Source organism: Oncorhynchus mykiss, chromosome 23 (genome assembly GCF_057628025.1).
Source record: "Oncorhynchus mykiss isolate SJ-2025 chromosome 23, ASM5762802v1, whole genome shotgun sequence".
Lineage (NCBI taxonomy): Eukaryota > Metazoa > Chordata > Actinopteri > Salmoniformes > Salmonidae > Oncorhynchus > Oncorhynchus mykiss.
The window spans coordinates 20,828,762-20,850,735 of NC_143044.1; the positions used below are offsets into that span (position 1 = coordinate 20,828,762).

At 41.7% G+C, this 21,974-nt stretch overlaps 1 protein-coding gene across 1 annotated transcript in view; it reads right to left on the reverse strand.

Annotated features, from left to right (window-relative positions):
• Positions 1 to 21,974, reverse strand: part of LOC110502559 (attractin-like protein 1) — a 350,265-nt gene that overhangs the window by 134,808 nt on the left and 193,483 nt on the right. The window contains exon 27 of the mRNA XM_021580677.3: positions 15,696 to 15,774. Coding sequence (XP_021436352.2) covers positions 15,696 to 15,774 — 79 coding nt within the window. The remainder of the gene's footprint in view (positions 1 to 15,695; positions 15,775 to 21,974) is intronic.

Sequence of the window (21,974 nt, forward strand, 5' to 3'; positions counted from 1 at the left end):
CCCTCGATGTCTGTGTGTGGGTGTGTGTGTGCATTCACACATACACACGGGCTAAATTCACACACATTAAAATGCTGCCAGCCGACACTATTGGCGCTTACAGCTTTAGAATCGGTCTGACAGCAACAAACCCCCTCATCACTGAAACCGGACGCAGAACACGATGATCCCAACAAGCAAGAGAGAGCATGTAGATGCCAAGCTGTATGAGAGGCAGGCTGTGTTCTAACTAATGAAACACGAGGACAGAGTGCCCTCTACAGATGCTTTAGTCCAGCGTGAGAGAGCTCTGACTGCATGCTGGCGAGGCCATACATCTGCACCTTACCTTCAATGTGGCTGTGTGTCCCCACTATGAGTATACACTTGTAAGTATGCATGCTATGAGATACCCCTAGAAGAAGTAAACAAACCTATCAGTGACTACACTGCAATAAGTGTTAAGAGATAAATGGGAGGGGTTCAGAACTTTTGTGAAAAAGCACAGTTAAACAATATATGGCGAATAGAAACTGGATGGTCCTCAGAAATAGATGGGAGGGGTTGAAGGTAGCAGAAGTATAGGATTAAAAACAAACAAACAAATACATATTGTAAAATAGATTGTGTCCGTAAAATGCATATAGTATGTATAAGCTGGAAGTAGAAGCCTAAGTGTTGAGGTTCATTAGTTTACTCCAATTTTGGGAGTATATAGAATGTGTATACAGTTGATGTCAGAAGTTTACATACACTTAGGTTGGAGTCATTAAAACTCGTTTTTCAACCACTCCACAAATTTCTTGTGAACAAACTATAGTTTTGGCAAGTTGGTTAGGACATCTACTTTGTGCATGACACAAGTAATTGTTTACAGACAGATTATTTCACTTATACTTCACTGTATCACAATTCCAGTGGGTCAGAAGTTTACATACAATAAGTTGCCTTTAAACAGCTTGGACAATTCCAGAAAATGATGTCATTGTCACGACTCCCGCCGAAGTTGGCTCCCCTGCCTGTTCGGGCGGTGCTCGGCGGTCGTCATCACCGGCCTACTAGCCGCCACCAATCCATTTTTCTTTTCGGTTAGTTTTGTCTCATTTGTTACACCTGTTCCCATTTTGTGTGTGCTTGATTTGCTTCCCTATTTAGCGTGTGGAACCCGGCCCTTTGTTGTGAGGGATTATTTTGATGTTCACGTTGTGTCGTTGGTGCTCTAGACCGTGTTACCCGTTGTTTTGGGTTGGTCAGTGTTTTGCGCCCTGCATGTTTGGGCATTTACTTTTGGTACCGCATTAAAGTGCATCTTTCCCCGGGACCGCTCTGCTCTCTGCGCCTGATTCCTCTCTACACACCTAGCCAGCCGTGACAGTCATGGCTTTAGAAGCTTCTGATAGGCTAATTGACATCATTTGAGTCAATTGGAGGTGTACCTGTGGATCTATTTCAAGGCCTACCTTCAAACTCAGTGCCTCTTTCCTTGACACGAAAGGAAAACCAAAAGAAATCAGTGAAGACTTCAGAAAGAAAATTGTAGACCTCCACATCATTGGGAGCAATTTCTAAACGCCTGAAGGTACCACATTCATCTGTAGAAACAATAGTACGCAAGTATAAACATCATGGGACCACGCAGCCGTCATACCACTCAGGAAGGAGACGCGTTCATTCTGTCTCCTAGAGATGAAAATACTGGTGTGAAAAGTACAAATTAATCCCAGAACAACAGCAAAGGACCGTGTGAAGATGCTGGAGGAAACAGGTACAAACGTATCTATATCCACAGTAAAACGAGTCCTATGTCAACATAAACTGAAAGGCTGATCAGCAAGGAAGAAGACACTGCTCCAAAACCGCCATAAAAAAAGCCAGACTACGGTTTTGGGACAAAGATCGTACTTTTTGGAGAAATGTCCTCTAGTCTGATGAAACAAAAATATAACTGTTTGTCCATAATGACCATCGTTATGTTTGGAGGAAAAAGAGGGAGGCTTGCAAGCCGAATGCTATGAATGCTTCTTCTAACCCATCACTTTTTACTACATACAACAGTACTATTAAATTATATCTTTACATTAATATATATAATTTATAAGTCCAAAAATGGATGTAGCAACTACAGATTGCCCCTTTCAGTCTATCAAAAGTGTGTGAGTTTGAGCATGTGTCCATTAGGCTTATGGCCTAAAAAAAAGCCTAACTTTTATTCCATAGGCTGGGATCCGCACTATGCAGCTGTTACAAGAGCACATTTTTCCCTTGCTGTCCACTGGTTTCAAAAACAATGATTGATACTGTAGGCAGCTTAAATGAATTCAACCATTATTGGGTTCAAATACATACTTAGATTTGTGAACTGCCATCCACAACAACCACAATCCGTAACACGCAAATAGCTAAATTAGAGAACTTGGTTTCTCAAATGATTGCCTCGCCTGGTTCACCAACTACTTCTCTGATAGAGTTCAGTGTGTCAAATCGGAGGGTCTGCTGTCCGGACCTCTGGCAGTCTCTATGGGGGTGCCACAGGGTTCAATTCTTGGACCGACTCTCTTCTCTGTATACTTCAATGAGCTCGCTCTTGCTGCTGGTGAGTCTCTGATCCACCTCTACGCAGACGACACCATTCTGTATACTTCTGGCCCTTCTTTGGACACTGTGTTAACCCTCCAGGCAAGCTTCAATGCCATACAACTCTCCTTCCGTGGCCTCCAATTTCTCTTAAATACAAGTAAAACTAAATGCATGCTCTTCAACCGATCGCTACCTGCACCTGTCCAAAATCACTACTCTGGACGGCTCTGACTTAGAATACGTGGACAACTACAAATACTTAGGTGACTGGTTAGACTGTAAACTCTCCTTCCAGACCCATATCAAACATCTCCAATCCAAAGTTAAATCTAGAAATGGCTTCCTATTTCGCAACAAAGCATCCTTCACTCATGCTGCCAAACATACCCTTGTAAAACGGACCATCCTACCAATCCTTGACTTTGGCGATGTCATTTACAAAATAGCCTCCAATACCCTGCTCAACAAATTGGATGCAGTCTATCACAGTGTAATCCGTTTTGTAACCAAAGCCCCATATACTACCCACCATTGCTACCTGTACGCTCTCGTTGGCTGGCCCTCGCTTCATACTCGTCGCCAAACCCACTGGCTCCATGTCATCTACAAGACCCTGCTAGGTAAAGTCCCCCCTTATCTCAGCTCGCTGGTCACCATAACATCTCCCACCTGTAGCACACGCTCCAGCAGGTATATCTCTCTAGTCACCCCCAAAACCAATTCTTTCTTTGGCCGCCTCTCCTTCCAGTTCTCTGCTGCCAATGACTGGAACGAACTACAAAAATCTCTGAAACTGGAAACACTTATCTCCCTCACTAGCTTTAAGGACCAACTGTCAGAGCAGCTCACAGATTACTGCACCTGTACATAGCCCACCTATAATTTTGCCCAAACAACTACCTCTTTCCCTACTGTATTTAATTTATTTATTTATTTTGCTCCTTTGCACCCCATTATTTTTATTTCTACTTTGCACAATCTTCCACTGCAAATCTACCATTCCAGTGTTTTACTTGCTATATTGTATTTACTTTGCCAGCATGGCCTTTTTTTGCCTTTACCTCCCGTATCTCACCTCATTTGCTCACATCGTATATAGACTTGTTTATACTGCATTATTGACTGTATGTTTGTTTTACTCCATGTGTAACTCTGTGTCGTTGTATGTGTCGAACTGCTTTGCTTTATCTTGGCCAGGTCGCAATTGTAAATGAGAACTTGTTCTCAACTTGTCTACCTGGTTAAATAAAGGTGAAATAAAAAATACATTCAAAAAAGAGAGCAGCAGTATGATTCATGCACTATGTAGATATCAATAATAAGTGATATCCGTATCTCCGTAGACTTCACCACTGCTGTCATCCTTACCTCCAAGTGTTTATTCAAGTTTGATAATCTTTGGATGCTGACAGCAGTCGCAGCATTGCAAGACATAGCTTGGACTGTAGCCTACAAAAGCATATTCCTGCTCTTTTCCCGCAATCCATCAAACACATTTTGTGTGTCATCATTTTTATTGTATTTTATTTCATTTAACCTTTATTTAATTAGGCATAGTCAGTGGTCTCTGACTTGTGGTCAGACTCGCTCAACTGTTTGAATGTCATTGAGAAAACAGATAAGTGTCAAATATTTTTCTCAGCTAACATCCTTTCTGAATTTTAAAAGTGATCCTCAAAGTAATCATCTAGTTTTTCAAAGTATCTGTAATCTCATTACAATATTTTTTGCTGGTAACGTAACGCATTACAGTTACGTTTTTTGTAATCCCTTACATGTAACGGATTCCATGTAATCCGTTACTCCCCAACCCTGCATATATGTGTATGCATGTATCTATACAGTCCATTCAGAAAGTATTCGGACCCCTTGACTTTTTCCACATTGCAACGTTATAGCCTTATTCTAAAATGTATTAAATAAATAAACAAATCGAATCAATCTACACACAATACCCCATAATGACAATGTGAAAACAGGTGTTTTATTTTAAAACACAGAAATACCTTCTTTACATAAATATTCAAACCCTTTGCTATGAGACTTGAAATTGAGCTCAGGTGCATCCTGTTTCCATTGATCATCCTTGAGATGTTACAACTTGATGGGAGTACACCTGTGTAAATTCAATTGATTGGACATGATTTGGAAAGGTACACACCTGTCTATATAAAGTCCCACAGTTGACAGTGCACATCAGAGCAAAAACCAAGGGGTTGAAGGAATTTTCCGTAGTGCTCCGAGGCAGTATTGTGTCGAGGCACAGATCTGGGGAAGGGTACCAAAACATTTCTGCAGCATTGAAGGTTCACAAGACCACAGTGGCCTCCATCATTCCTAAATTCCTAGACCTGTCGGTCCACTAGGGACATGTTTTTAATGTATTAAGTGTGTATGTTTATCCTGTGTTACCATATAGTTAGCTAGTAAATAATTAATTAAACCAATTTGTGTAGTACTGAATTATAAGTGAGGCTCGGTTTTGGCAGATGCAAGGTTACAACTGTTCAGAATGATGATATGATACAAGGTTATGATTAATAAGTTGACTGTTTATGGATGTGATAGGTAAAGACCTTCAGAGTTCAATTCGGGAGATGGTAACGCTTTAAAGAACCACTCTCGTGGTGCCCCAAATCCTAATGTGTTAATTGTTACATGATTAGTTTAATTGGGTAACAATTAAACAATTAAAGTTAGTTGATTAGATAAATAACAGTCATCAGATGAATGAAAGTAAAGTCACGACAACATGGGAGAACCTTCCAGAAGGACAACCATCTCCGCAGCACTCCGCCAATCAGGCCTTTATGGTAGAGTGGCCAGATGGAAGCCACTCCTCAATAAAAGGCACATGACAGCCCGCTTGGAGTGTGCCAAAAGGCACCTAAAGGACTCTCATACCATGAGAATCTCTGATCTGATGGAACCAAGTTTGAACTTTGGCTAGAAAGCCAAGCGTCACGCCTGGAGGAAACCTGGCACAATCACTACGGTGAAGCATGGTGGTGGCCACTTCCTGCTGTGGGGATGTTTTTTAGCAGCAGGGACTGGGGGACTAGTTAGGATCGAGGGAAAGATGAACGGCGCAAAGTACAGAGAGATCCTTGATAAAAAACCTGCTCCAGAGTGCTCAGGACCTCAGACTGGGGCGAAGGTCCACCTTCCAACAGGACAACGACCCTAAGCATACAGCTAAGACAACGCAGGAATAGCTTTGGGACAAGTCTCTGAATGTCCTTGTGTGGCCCGGACAGAGACCGGACTTGAACCTGGTTGAACATCTCTGGAGAGCCCTGAAAATAGCTGTGTAGCAACCTGACAGAGCTTGAGAGGATCTGCAGAGAAGAATGGGAGTAACTCATCAAATACAGGTGTGCCAAGCTTGTAGCGTCATACGCAAGAATATCGAGGCTGTAATTGCTGCCAAAGGTGCTTGAACAAAGTACTGAGTAAATGGTCTAAATAGTTATGTAAATGTGATATTTCAGTTTTGATTTTTATACATTTGCAAACATTTCTAAAAACCTGTTTTTGCTTTGTCATTATGGGGTATGGTGTTGAGATTGATGAGGGGAATAAATTATTTAATACATTTTAGAACAAGGCTGTAAGGGTCAAAACACTGTCCGAATCCACTGTATATGTGTATATATTTACAGAAAATATATGCGGGATTGGAAATGATGCAGGCAATTACACTGATGGAAGCTATAATCTACCTGCAATATTAAAGCTGATCTACCCCCGCCCCAAAAAACTATCAAAAATAAATAAAATGGAAGACATTTCAGACACCAGCCTGAAGTCAACCCCCACCATCAATCACCATGACAACAAGGATCAGCATGTCAGAACATACCTCAGAATGTGTAGGGGGATATTATTACAAAAATTGAGCCTTGGGAAGGAAGAAAATAAATGAAACCAGAACAAACACAAATAAAACTGGTGTGAGCCACGTTATGGCTCCAGGGAGACGTCCTTGCCACGTCCCTCAGAGCATTAGGCGCAGGGTCCCTGGCTCCTTTGAAGATTGACATTGGAGTTTGGCGACGGGCGTTTCAGATCCCTGCGAAGCTGGGGACCTTCAGACTAATCTAACGTCAGATGATAAAAGCAGTCACCTGTGAGGAGCTGATAGTGTGGACTCATTAATGCACAGTGGGCCCGCAAACATCACAGCTGGGTTTGAAGACTGATATAGTGTCCCTGTCTCTCATATTTACTCCAACTTCTGTGTCCTCGTCGGCCTATACCCCAATACAATGTATTAACTATCGATCATACAGCTTGTAACCAAAACAAACTAACACAAACTCGGTTGTGTTTACTTATGCTTTATGTATAATCTGATCATTCTGATGAAAAATTGTGATTTATGGCTTAGAACATATGGTAGACTGGCTAACATGGTGGTATAATACAGTTCACTGTATGAAAGGACAAACTGTGGTTTTAACCAAATCGACCGATGAATCTATCCCTAAATGGAAAGAAAACTGATGATCTTTCTGTCTTGAATACAATGATGAAAGAGCATGGTTAGACTTAGACTCCACCTGTACGAGTGCTGTGGTGGCACGCAGAATAGCTGGCAGCCTATCTGACTGAGTGTTGCTGATGTTCAGCGGCTAGGTTAAGCAGCACAGCATCGAGGCTCATCCCTTTGCTTTGTTTACACTGAGGCTGTCCATGGGAGCCAATGCTTGGCCACATTAAACCCTCCTAATCTACCACCTCTATTAATGGCTGCCAAATATGGGGTAAGGGTGATTTGATGCCAACTGGCCCAGACAACATAATCTGTCCAACAGGAGATTGTGGTCTGTGTTGCATTGAGTGATAGGTCTATAGAGGGTGCCAAGTACCGTAGGCCTTCAGAGTCACCTCAACTCACAGAATAAAAAATAAAAATAAACTTTATTTAACTAGGCATGTCAGTTAAGAACAAATTTTTATTTGCAATGACGGTCTACACCGACCAAACCCGGACGACGCTGGGCCAATTGTGCGCCGCCCTATGGGAATATGCTATGGGAATAACGTTCTCATCAGAATAATTCTCTCTCTCAACACAATAGGTGGCTGCTCCACTACTACCGAAGAATATAATAACTTCAATAACTAGACTATCAAACATCTAAATTATTAAATGTGATTACTGGAAGCTGTAATTGCTTTCAAATTTGGCTAATTTGAGAATAGCAGGGACAAGTTAAGAAAAAAATAGCCTTAAAACCTCAAATTTAATCACATTTCTGTTCATTATGTAATGTTTTTGCAGCTCATACAGCTGAATATCTCTAAACTTTAATGCAATAATGACAGCAAAGAAATGACACAATATGTTAATTACGTTATGCAAAGTCTAATTTAAAATAATAAATATAATGGGGAATTGTGGTAATTATCATACCGACACCAACAGGTCAGAAGTGCCCAGCCTTAACAAGTCTCACCTAATATGATAACGCACACAAACACACACACATACAAATGATGGTTTAATTTATGCCCACAAAATTAATGTTGCTCTTTTGAGGACGACAGCGGCTAAACTAAATTACAGGAATAAATCAGCATTTAATCAGAGAATTGGGCAACATCTGTCTGTGGTTTGGAATAGCAGTTACATTGGACTGGGGACTAGAGGGGATAGATGGTAATTTCAGAGGGGAGCTGGTGAGAGACATATGCGCCACTTCCATACTCTACAATCTGACTAAACCCAATACATATTTTAGCTGTGTGAATATTTTCGGGTAAATATTAGTCAACGCTAATGTAAAAAGCTAATTTACGGCAGTAAGCTGCTTAACATGGCCATCAGACAACCAAATTATTACCACAGTAATGCATAAAATTGACAATTAAATAAGAAAGCCATTACCTATTAATTTGTTTGTTTATTTGTTTATTTATTGATTGCGAGATGAAGAGCAAGCTTAATGAGGTTAGTTGTCAAAATAGGGCTTTTCCCCAGTCTACAGAGGGGCAGCCCTATTAGGGGAATCAAAGAGGTTTGTACAAGCTGTCGTGTGCATCATCGTTACAATTTCAAAGTAGTTTTGATTGTTTGATCTCATATCCCAAAATTATTGTTGGAAATGTAATTAGCGTGAGCCCAGTTGTATTTTCCTCTCTGCTGGTTGTGATCCATAATTAACTCTGAAGAGATCCCATTTTCACCTTCGCTAGAACAATCCCTCCAGAGTTTCACCCATAGGATATGTGCCAACAGATGATAAGGACTACTGTGAAAAGTGCTACAATATAACTGTCAGTACATTGCAATTAAGTCAAATAATGAGACATTTGCCTTTACCGTATTACCAAAGACAGTACAGTAAGATATGCAAAAACTGCTTCCCCAATGGAAATCCCTGACCACGCTTGTAGGCGATGTTGGCTATCTAAGCTCATACACAGAAACACGTCACTGGGTCTAACGGGATTCTCGCCCCAAACTGTGCATATGCAGGCCGCCAAATCAAAAGCATTCCTTCGATATAAAGTTGTTTTTGACAAAAATGTGTATGTGTCAGGTTGTCACTTTCACGAGGTTGGATTAATAACATGTTCAACTACTTAAGACATTGTCTCGAATTTAGGTTGTACCTTTAGATTTAGAGAAAATTAACAGCTAAGGAAGAATCCATTATAAGATCTGGATACATTGTGGGGTTGTCACGATACCAACATTTTACTAACGATACAATACCAGGCCAAGTATCACAATACCAAGAAGTATCGCAATTACACGGGGACAAAATTCAGAGTGGCCTAGCGTCCTGTTTGCCCTGTCCCCCTGACGCTTGTTCCTGCTTTCTAAACGCTATGCGCATGTGCTACACAAAAAACCTGTCACTGATATTCACAGTTCTACTCAATACAACACATATAGAATTTAACTTCACACTGTATAATAGAATACTGCATATTATGGCGATTTGCTCATATTTGCAAAGGCCTACCTTTGATTTGGTTGGAGAAATGGGAGGAAGTAATATACATGCATAATGATCTGCATGTCATTGTGTCAGTAAGGGGAAAACACTGCATGAAACCTTCCTCACTCTTCAGTAAACAGACCCACCTAGACTGTCCCACCCTCTCACACACACTTTCTCTCTCTCTGTCACCCTCTCACTCATAAACACACCACTCTCTCTCCCACAAACATACTGATACCAACTTTAGAAACGTAAGGCACCGAGAAATAGAATGTTTATATATTTTAGGCTTACATTAGGCCTATATGAATCCTACCTTTGAAGCACATCTCATGAGTAGCAGACCTTTTTTCCTTTCTTCAAATTTGACTGGACCTACTGTCAAGTTAGAAGGTTGTTACCTCGGTAATGTGACAGATTTTTTGTTGTTGTTGTTATCTAACCAATAATTAGCTACCTGGAATTAGTTTAAAACGGCCCACGACATGGTTTGCTCCAACGTATCAAATGCACAAATGTAACAAAGAAAACTCATCAGGGACTGCATCCCCAGTCATAGTCACAGCTAAATTACACTTAAAAAACTTTCAGGAATAGATGTGCAGGGAGAGTGGACGGAGAGAAGCAGGTGAGTGATGGCTGGAATGGGATGTGACTGCTGGCTGGCTGATTACAGTTACCACACGTGGTATGATATGAGCCTGAAAGTGAAGTGGACATTATTGGACCGGCACATACAAAAGTGACTGTTGCTTAAAAAAAAATGCAACTGTATTTATAAACAAAACAGAATTCATTAACAGTTTATAACAGGCGCCAGCGGGTTCTTTAGATTGGTAGGGCCGAAAAATGTAGTAGTATCATATGAAATGGTACTACGGTATTCTAAAATGTTGGTATCATGACGTTTTGGTACTGTGATATTGCTGTGGAACCTGTATACCGTGCAACATTCATACACTGATATAGATAAAACTGCATACAAGCTTTATTCACGCTAATGATTTACTGAAGCCCAAAGCACATGCGGTTTACATGGAGCAAAGGAGTCTTCTAATCACGTCAGAGGACCGTGATGCAGCATCGATTCCCCCAGGGGCCTGAGTATAATTTATAATATTCCTTTTTTTTGTGTCACTTATATAACTGCTTAAAACAACAACAACCCCTAGACTTCTTGTTTACAACACATTATAAATTATATTAACAAGGCAATCTTAAAGAGAAATGAGAACTTGTTCAGAAACGACCGTTGGAGCCCGAAAAATAATAATGGCTATTATATATTAGCCCCATTTGGTCCAATTGACCAAGTCCCCGAGCACCTACTGGAACATCAACAATTTATCTCATCACTCCTGCATTAATAACATTAAAACAGGAAGATCATAAAAAGACAGCATCCAGCTCCATTGATTTGCATTGTTAATTTCCCGCTTGATGGTGCAGGGTGAGTAATGAAGGAAGTAGGTAGGCATACTCCTGCGTAGTTAATCACAAAGTTAGGAGCTGCCAGCACTGAAGTCAGACAATTGCTTTCCACTGTTTCTGACAATGTGCGCGCACGTGTGTGTTTACCTCAGTCTAGTAATGTCCTTTCCCTCACTTCTCTCCAACATCTACCCTCGCACACAGCTAAAACCCTACCAAAAGTGTGAGTGAGTGAGTGAGTGAGTGAGTGAGTGAGTGAGTGAGTGAGTGAGTGAGAGACATATACACACAAACATGCTAACACTCCATTCCTCAACTGACCACAGGCATGCAGGTGCTAGAACAGTTCTCACACTATCTTTTTGACATCCATCTTATTCATTTGTTTGTATTTAACTACACACAGTTGAAGTCGGAAGTTTACATACACTTAGGTTGGAGTCATGAAAACTCATTTTTCAACCACTCCACAAATTTATTGTTAACAAACTATAGTTTTGGCATGTCGGTTAGGACATCTACTTTGTGTATGATACAGTACATTTTTCCAACAATTGTTTACAGACAGATAATTTCACTTATAATTCACTGTATCACAATTTCAGTGGGTCAGAAGTTTACATACACTAAATTGACTGTACATTTAAACAGCTTGGAAAATTCCAGAAAATTATGTCATGGCTTTAGATGCTTCTGATAGGCTAATTGACATAATTTCAGTAAATTGGAGGTGTACCTGTGGATGTATTTCAAGGCCTACCTTCAAACTCAGTGCCTCTTTACTTGACATCATGGGAAAATCAAAAGAAATCTGCCAAGACCTCAGAAAAAGATTGTAGACCTCCACAAGTCTGGTTCATCCTTGGAAGCAATTCCAAACGCCTGAGCATACCACGTTAATCTGTACAAACATTAATATGCAAGTATAAACACCATGGGACCACGCAGTCGCCATACCGCTCAGGAAGGAGACGCGTTCCGTCTCCTAGAATGGAACGTACTTTGGTGCGAAAAGTGCAAATCAATCCCAGAACAACAGCAAAGGACATTGTGAAGATACTGGAGGAAACAGGTACAAAAGTATCCATATCCACAGTAAAACGAGTCCTATATCGACATAATCTGAAAGGCCGCTCAGCAAGGAAGAAGCCACTGCTCCAAAACCGCCATAAAAAAGCAAGACTACGGTTTGCAACTGCAAATGAGGACAAAGATCGTACTTTTTGGAGAAATGTCCACTGGTCTCATGAAACAAATATAGAACTGTTTAGCCATAATGACCATCGCTATGTTTGGAGGAAAAAGGGGGAGGCTTGCAAGCCGAAGAACACCAACCCAACCTTGAAGCACGGGGGTGGAAGCATCATGTTGTGGGGGTGCTTTGCTGCAGGAGGGACTGGTGCACTTCACAAAAATAGATGGCATCATGCGGGAGAAAAATTACGTGGATATATTGAAGCAATAGCTCAAGACATCAGTCAGGAAGTTAAAGCTTGGTCGCAAATGGGTCTTCCAAATGGACAATGACCCCAAGCATACTTCCAAAGTTGTGGCAAAATGCCTTAAGGACAACAAAGTCAAGCTATTAGAGTGGCCATCACAAAGCCTTGACCTCAATCCCATAGAACATTTGTGGGCTGAACTGAAAAAAAGTGTGCCAGCAAGGAGGCCTACAAACCTGACTCAGTTACACCAGCTCTGTCAGGAGGAATGGGCCAAAATTCACCCAACTTATTGTGGGAAGCTTGTGGAAGGCTACCCGAAACGTTTTACCCAAGTTAAACAATTTAAAGTCAATGCTACCAAATTCTGATTGAGTGTATGTAAACTTCTGACCCACTGGGAATGTGAATGAATAAATACAAGTTGAAATGAATATTTATCTCTGACATTTATTATTATTCTGACATTTCACATTCTTAAAATAAAGTGGTGATCCTAACTGACCTAAGACAGGGAATTTTTAGTAGGATTAAATGTCCGGAATTGTGAAAAGCTGAGTTTAAATGTATTTGGCTAAGGTGTATGTAAACTTCCGACTTCAACTGTACCTCTCTGTTCTAACCGTGGTCATAAAATAGGGCTACAGCCCCCTGTAATATATGGGATGTAGTAAAATAACTAATGCAGCAGGATGTGTGTGATATCAGTGCCCCTGGTCTTTACCCCATGGGTGACATGCTGCATTCAAGCTGAGTGTTAGTGTCCACAAAGAGAGTGAGGCACAGTGAATGCAGCATTGCAGCTCTTCTGTGACATGGGACTCTTCCTCATTAATAATGTAGACGTGTCCACAAGCAAGTGTGCTCTCACTGGGAAACAAGGCTAAACAAATACAGGGCTAGCCAGGTAAGAGGAGACTTTACACTACACTGCAGATGTCACCACCATTCATTCATAATGGAATAAAACTTTGCGTTTTGGATTTAAGTCTGCCGCATAAGCACAAACAGGTGTGTAGTACAGGTACAATATCTATATTTGATATTCTCTGTGGCAATCCAAACCCCACACACACATTTCTGCAACAGTAGATACAGTACAGCAGAAGACGTCCTGTAGGTACAGTGCCTTGCGAAAGTATTCGGCCCCCTTGAACTTTGCGACCTTTTGCCACATTTCAGGCTTCAAACATAAAGATATAAAACTGTATTTTTTTTGTGAAGAATCAACAACAAGTGGGACACAATCATGAAGTGGAACGACATTTATTGGATATTTCAAACTTTTTTAACAAATCAAAAACTGAAAAATTGGGCGTGCAAAATTATTCAGCCCCTTTACTTTCAGTGCAGCAAACTCTCTCCAGAAGTTCAGTGAGGATCTCTGAATGATCCAATGTTGACCTAAATGACTAATGATGATAAATACAATCCACCTGTGTGTAATCAAGTCTCCGTATAAATGCACCTGCACTGTGATAGTCTCAGAGGTCCGTTAAAAGCGCAGAGAGCATCATGAAGAACAAGGAACACACCAGGCAGGTCCGAGATACTGTTGTGAAGAAGTTTAAAGCCGGATTTGGATACAAAAATATTTCCCAAGCTTTAAACATCCCAAGGAGCACTGTGCAAGCGATATGTAAAATGGACTAATAAGATGTGCACATTTTGATAAAAGGACAGAGCTAAAACAGGCGGGAATTTTCCCCTCTGTGATATTAAAACCATGACACATCTGAAAGCACAGCATTTGATGAAGAGAAAACCACCAACTGTGGCAGCCTTGGCAGAGGAGGGACAAAACCCTCCTCTTGTCAAATCTCAATGGATTTAACAGAAACCGAGCATGTTACATCTCAATTAAATCCACACTGATGTTTTTATTGATTTTAAAAGCCCAATCATGACTTATTTAAGTTGCACATTGGTATGCGTGTATTTATGTCACCGTTTTGCGGCCTGTAAAGAAAACAGAAGAGTAGAAAAAGAGACAAATGAAACCGATGTGGCATCTGTTGCAGCTTTAAGTGATATATCACTCCATTCCACTTCGTTAAGCGTCACTCCGTCAGAGTTAATTGGATCATGAGGAGCAGTAATTAAGGGGAATGGCCTTGTTTATCGCTGCGCTCCGCTCGTTAAGGAGTGAGTCGTGTTTGCAGAGCGGGCGACATTAACACAACCTTCAGAACAGCCGGGGGGGTCGGGAGTTGCCTTTGCACTGGAGGGGGGGGGGGGGGGGGGGGTGAAGCCTTGCCTGCAGGGGAAGCTACTAGTGAACAGCACACAGTGAGTGTGGTACAGAATGTGATGGGGGGACAACTACCGTTATGAAAACATTCTAGAGTCTACCCTCCTTTGTTGACATGTAGAGTCACAGACAAGGTCAGTCAATGTCTTTGAGGATCTGGTCTGTTCAATTGTCCATGAAAAGGTGAAGAAATCATTTTGGAACACCTTCCTAATATTGAGTTTTGCTCTTTTGCTCTCAGAACAAAGAAAATGTGTTGGGGCATAGACCCTACAAGGTGTCGAAAGCATTCCCACAAAGATGCTGGCCCATGTTGAATCCAACGCTTCCAACAGTTGTGTCAAGTTAGCTGGATGTCCTTTGGGTGGTGGACCATTCTTGATACACACGGGAAACTGTTGAGCGTGAAACACCCAGCAGCGTTGCAGTTCTTGGCAACCTTAAACCGGTGTGCCTGGCACCTACTGCCATACCCTCTTCAAAGCCACTTCAATCTTGTGTTCACCCTCTGAATGACACACACAATCCATTTCTTAATTGTCTCAAGGCTTAACAGGGGACACAATAAGGGATCATAGCTTTCACCTGGATTTAGCTGGTCAGTCTATGTCATGGAAAGAGCAGGTTTTGTATACTCAGTGTACATATAGACTACCAGAAGCTCTTACCAATGCATAGGAAATAATGTATTTATGTTTAAACCCACAGAGACAGGGACAAACACAAACATTTCTTTTTTTTTGTAGACACAAACACAAACCCAGAGTCTGAGTTAGTGAGAATAGAGCACCCTCTCATTTGTGCCAGTAAGTGGGTTTGAATCTGGTGTTGTACTGTGTGATCCGCTCATGGGTCGAGTTCTAGGCAGACTACATTCCAGTCGCCCGCCAGATCCATCTACCTCCTAAGATATAGTAATCTGATACCCGTCTGCACAGTAAATGATGTGGCATGTGACCATTGGTAGATGTGCGCAGGGCAACTGCAATGTAATCTACCTGGAACGCCACCAAGGTTACCAAAAATTAGGACAACTGAGGAGATTGACCTATGACCTACCTCTCTCCTCCTGGATGCCCAGCACGTCTGTTTGACCTTCCACACCACCGCTGCCACCAGCAACAGGGACAGGAAACAGCTGCAGCAGAAAACAGCACAATCAATCAACCAATCAATCAATAAATTGTCGGCAGGTAGCCTAGCTGTTAAGAGCGTTGGGCCAGTAACCGAAAGGTCGCTGGTTTGAATCCCCAAGCAGACTAGGTAAAAAAATTGTCGATGTGCTCTTGTATGTCGCATTGGATAAGACTGTCCGCTAAATGGCTAAATGACTAAAATGTAAATGTGATTTTAATTAGATCATCACCCATTATCTATTCATTCTAGTATTTACATGAAATATAATATAATTTCACAACAGTACCACGAGGAGGTAAGGACAAAAGTAGCTGTTCAATCAAAACTCCAGTTTCAACTGTTCTGCTTTATTATTATTCGACCATGCTGGTCATTTATGAACATTTGAACATCTTGGTCATGTTTTGTTATAATCTCCACCCGGCACAGCCAAAAGAGGACTGGCCACCCCACATGTGCTCTCTCTAATTCTCTCTTTCTTTCTCTCTCTCGGAGGACCTGAGCCCTAAGAGCATGCCCCAGGACTACCTGACATGATGACTCCTTGCTGTCCCCAGTCCACCTGGCCGTGCTGCTGCTCCAGTTTCAACGTTCTGCCTTATTATTATTCGACCATGCTGGTCATTTATGAACATTTGAACATCTTGGCCATGTTCTGTTATAATCTCCACCCGGCACAGCCAGAAGAGGACTGGCCACCCCACATAGCCTGGTTCCTCTCTAGGTTTCTTCCTAGGTTTTGGCCTTTCTAGGGAGTTTTTCCTAGCCACCGTGCTTCTACACCTGCATTGCTTGCTGTTTGGGGTTTTAGGCTGGGTTTCTGTACAGCACTTTAGAGATATCAGCTGATGTACGAAGGGCTATATAAATAAATTTGATTTGATTTGAAATTTGATATTCTTTAAATATATAATAATGCATAGAACTGGCATGACGTCACAAGGGGGTAGTGACTATTTTAATGGTCTGGCAGTCACATGATCAATCTGTTAACGCTTTATTATAACGTTCAGTAATAACCATTTATAAGGCATTCAAAAATAGTTTGCTCGCCATTTATTTATTAGTATACCTACGTTTTGTAAATTTGTAAATGCTATATAGATAGTTATTCACACAACTTTTGAATCATTTATGAATTATTCATACGATTAGGTGTTCTTTTAAACCATTTTACAAATGACATTTTGCAGTACCTGATCTAACGTGAGCACTACTAATACTTTAGAAATACTTTAGCAATGTTTTGAATGGCCAGCGTAATCATCTCCTCGAAAGGTTTGTCAGTGTACAGTTGTGGCCAAAAGTTTTGAGAATGACACAAATATTAATTTTCACAAGGTTTGCTGCTTCAGCGTCTAGATATTTTTGTCAGATGTTACAATGGAATACTGAAGTATAATTACAAGCATTTCATAAGTGTCAAAGGCTTTTATTGACGATTACATGAAGTTGATGAAAAGAGTCAATATTTGCAGTGTTGACCCTTCTTTTTCAAGACCTCTGCAATCCGCCCTGGCATGCTGTCAATTAACTTCTGGGCTACATCCTGACTGATGGCAGCCTATTCTTGCAAAATCAGTGCTTGGAGTTTGTCAGAACTTGTGGGTTTTTGTTTGTCCACCCGCCTCTTGAGGATTGACCACAAGTTCTCAATGGGATTAAGGTCTGGGGAGTTTCCTGACCATGGACCCAAAATATGGATGTTTTGTTCCCCGAGCCACTTAGTTATCACTTTTGCCTTATGGCAAGGTCCTCCATCATGCTGGAAAAGGTTGGGAGAAGTTGCTCTCGGAGGATGTGTTGGTACCATTCTTTATTCATGGCTGAGTTCTTCGGCAAAATTGTGAGTGAGCCCACTCCTTTGGCTGAGATGCAACCCCACACATGAATGGTCTCAGGATGCTTTACTGTTGGCATGACACAGGACTGCTGGTAGCGCTCACCTTGTCTTCTCCGGAGAAGCTTTTTTCCGGATGCCCAAAACAATCGTAAAGGGGATTCATCAGAGAAAATGACTTTACCCCAGTCCTCAGCAGTCCAATCCCTGTACCTTTTGCAGAATATCAGTCTGTCCCTGATGTTTTTCCTGGAGAGAAGTGGCTTCTTTGCTGCCCTTCTTGACACCAGGCCATCCTCCAAAAGTCTTCGCTTCACTGTGTGTGAAGATGCACTCACACCTGCCTGCTGCTATTCCTGACCAAGCTCTGTACTGGTGGTGCCGCGATCCCGCAGCTGAATCAACTTTAGGAGACGGTCCTGGCGCTTGCTGGACTTTCTTGGGCACCCTGAAGCCTTCACAACAATTGAACCGCTCTCCTTGAAGTTTTTGATGATCCGATAAATGGTTGATTTAGGTGCAATCTTACTGGCAGTAATATCCTTGCCTGTGAAGCCCTTTTTGTGCAAAGCAATGATGACGGCACGTGTTTCCTTGCAGGTAACCATGGCTGACAGAGGAAGAACAATGATTCCAAGCACCACCCTCCATTTGAAGCTTCCAGTCTGTTATTCAAACTCAATCAGCATGACAGAGTGATCTCCAGCCTTGTCCTGGTCAACACTCACACCTGTGTTAATGAGAGAATCACTGACATGATGTCAGCTGGTCCTTTTGTGGAAGGGCTGAAATCCAGTGCAGTGGAAATGTTTTTGGGCGATTCAGTTCATTTGCATGGCAAAGAGGGACTTTGCAATTAATTGCAATTCATCTGATCACAATTGCTATCTTCATAACGCCTTCCGTGTACAGCTAGAAAATAGCTTTATAACATTCTGTACATGCAAATTGCCATCATACAAACTGAGGCAGCAGACTTTGTGAAAATGAATGTGTGTGTCATTCTCAAACCCTTTGGCCACGACTGTAATTCGCGGAAGATTTGGTTGCCTTGACAGTTGTCATTTCTCCATGTGCCTGCATAGAGTGCTGCATGTCTATTTACCTTAGAGAAAACTACAAAAATGGCCACCAAAGGTCTAGCAGCACCGAAAACTATGAAATGGACTTACTAGCACCGAATTACTATGAAATAAGACTGCGGAGGTAAACCAAGTGAAATATGGGGAAATAGCATGAAATCAATTGGACCCATGGAGTGGGTCAAGGAGAGTGGCCATCTTACACAGAGCAATGTCACATAGAATGATCCCAATGCCAATGACATCTGGACATTAGATCACACAAAGCCTGTCTTTCAACCAGAGCTTTTACAAGTCCTGGAGGCCAAAGAACCAAACCACCAAGGCAGGAAGTAGTGTAGAAGTCCAAGACAATCGCTATCTTCATAATGCCCTCCGTGTACAGCTAGAAAATAGCTTAGAAGCAATGACCACATCGTAAAGGGCTAAAGAGTTGTAATTAGCGTGACATTTCCAAGCCAAGCCTGCTGAAAGGCTGTGGAAATGCTCTTTCTCATGTGTTCTCAAAAACCACTATTTCAGTACATAAACTATCAGACTGAGGAATTTGCCTAATTAGCGATTTGAACCATATACTGACAGTATGGTACATACTTACAGTTGTCACTATAGCTGCATGTGTGTGCAGGTTTGACAGGTTTGATTAAATATGACCGTACAGTACGTCAAGCTATGACCAATTTCTTCACCAATGTCTAAAAACGTTGGGAAAAGACATAAATAATCCTGAATGTCTCACACAACCCTATGATGGCTATAGCTCCATATTGCTGGCAGGAGTATAACTGGGACTGTTTGGAACAGACACTTCCTCCTCTCCAACACCGCTCGTTGGCTTGGCCATATTTCAAAGCCCAATCAGTAACAGTCCATCATTCCACATCAAATCTATTAACTCAGCCTGCAATTAATCCCAAACAGGGTGGCTTACTGCACTAATGGGGAGAGGAGAAGACTAACTGTCACTATTAAATAGGTATTAGGGGGGTTTATTGGAGTTTCTTACACATATAGCTTTAGCCAAGTCATCCGCAACCAATGAGATTCAAACCAATGAGTTCCATGTGCAGTTCTGGGGTGGATGGGAGGGCTGAGTGGGACGGATACAGTGTATGTTTCATTGTGTTTGTGTGTTCATTTTGATTTTGTGTGTGTGTGGGGGGTGGGGGGGGGGGGGGGGGTTGGTTTTGCTATCCTGACCAAGTGGGGACATTTCTCTGGTCCCCACATAAAAAAAAGCTATTTTAGGTGTAGGTTTACAGTTAGGTTCAGAATTAGGGTTAGGGTAAGAATTAGGAGTTGGGGTTAAGGTTAGGGTTAGGGTAAGAATTAGGAGTTGGGGTGAAGGTTAAGGTAAGAGTTAGGTTAACGGTTAGGGTTAGGGGTTAGGGAAAATAGGATTTTGCATGAGAATCAATTGTTTCGTCCACACAAAGATTTTTGAAAGAATGTACAATATTTGCACAATCAGGTGTGTAAAGCATTTGGAGACTTACCCAGGAAGACACAGCTGTAATCGCTGTCAATGGTGATTCTAACATGTATTGACTCAGGGGTGTGAATACTTGAATATATTTCTGAATTTAGTTTTCAATAACTTTATAAACATTCCTAAAAACATGTTTTCACTTTGTCATTATGGGGTATTTTGTGTAGATGGGTGAGCAAAAAAAAGTCAAGTGGTATCGATACTTTCTGAAGGTACTGTGTGTATGTGTGTGTGTGTGTGTGTGTGTGTGCACGTGGGGCACTGAGGGGCTGAGGGTTAGTTGTTCAGTATTGTGGATCACATGAACATGGGGAAGGGGTTTATAACACGTCCAATCATCCGAACCATTGGAGAACATATCACCAACACCCAGCAGCAAGCTACAAGATCGATACCCAATCCTCCACACACAATCCACAAATGACCAAAAGAAAGACAATTCCATCTGTACACCATAGAGTACCAAGCTGTTAAGCAATGATATTCCCCCAGGCACACAGAATGGCAAAAGGCTGATTTCTAAGGGAGCCCAAATAGTGGATAACACAATCCCAATTTGTTTACCTTTCTATCAGTTACAAAGAATAGCACACAAAGCAGTGTTGTTTGTCAAACTGCCTGGAGTATCCCTCGGGTCGCAGCGGCACAGAATGTTGATAGCCATTTTGAAATAATTGGGACAGCTGATAGAGGCTTATTAGCCACTTAGCTTTGTATATTGTCTCTGTGCTGAACTTGAGCAAGAGAAGAAGGAGAGATGATTTCTAATCAACTTAGAGAGAGGAAACGAGTAATTGGACCAAACTGAACTGCAATGTCACCAATTAGCATTGGGGCTGAAAAGGAGAAGCAGCATAAACACTCCTTCATTACAACAATTTTGCTTGCTCATTTAGGGAACCGCTCTGGAAAGTGTGAACGAGAGAGAGAAAGAGAGAGAAAAAACTATTTAACCACTCTTCAAAGAAAAGCTGGTCAAATTAGCTTTTAGAAGTTAATCAGAGTCTGTTAGAATACTACTTCATGTCGAGAGTTTAGTTTGAGGATGAAATTAGATGAGAATCTTCCAACCTTTTTTCCCTCTCTCGTTTCTGTCTCATGTATACAAGTGTACATATGTTAAAGATATACATGATGTAACTTAGGAGATAGGAGATCATGTGGCATTGTCACACACACACACACACACACGGAGTCAGACAGATAGGATGACAGGTGAACTGTACAGTAAAGATAATTGCAGAAATATAAGTAGTTTGGATGAACACTAAAATAGAGGAACAGACACCCAGAGTGTCACTCAAACATATGAAGATATACTAACAGAAAAACAGAAGAAATATGCTAAAAGAAAGGCATGTAGAGGGACAAAACATGTCCAGATGATCAAATTACTGTACTGTTGTTACAGTACCTGAAACAAGATAATGAAGGTGAAACCTATGACTGCATACTGCCCTAACTCATGGTTGGAGAAAGAGCACCTATGAAAAGCACTGATTTCTAAGGGAAAAGATCTCCTCCACTCTGTCTCTCGTTCCCCCCCTCGTCTCTCTCTCGACCCCTCTCTCCCTTCCCGGTTCCCGCTCTCTCTCTTTTCCCCTCTCTCTCTCTTTCTCTCTCTGTGGTGCCAGCTCCATCATGTCAGTGTGCTGTGCCCTCAGCCTGCAGGGCCAGACTCACACACAGGGCACCGCAGCTCTGCCGCCCTGCCACTTCATCTCTTATACACACCAATGGAGCACAGCCAACACACGAACACACACACACACACACACACACACACACAC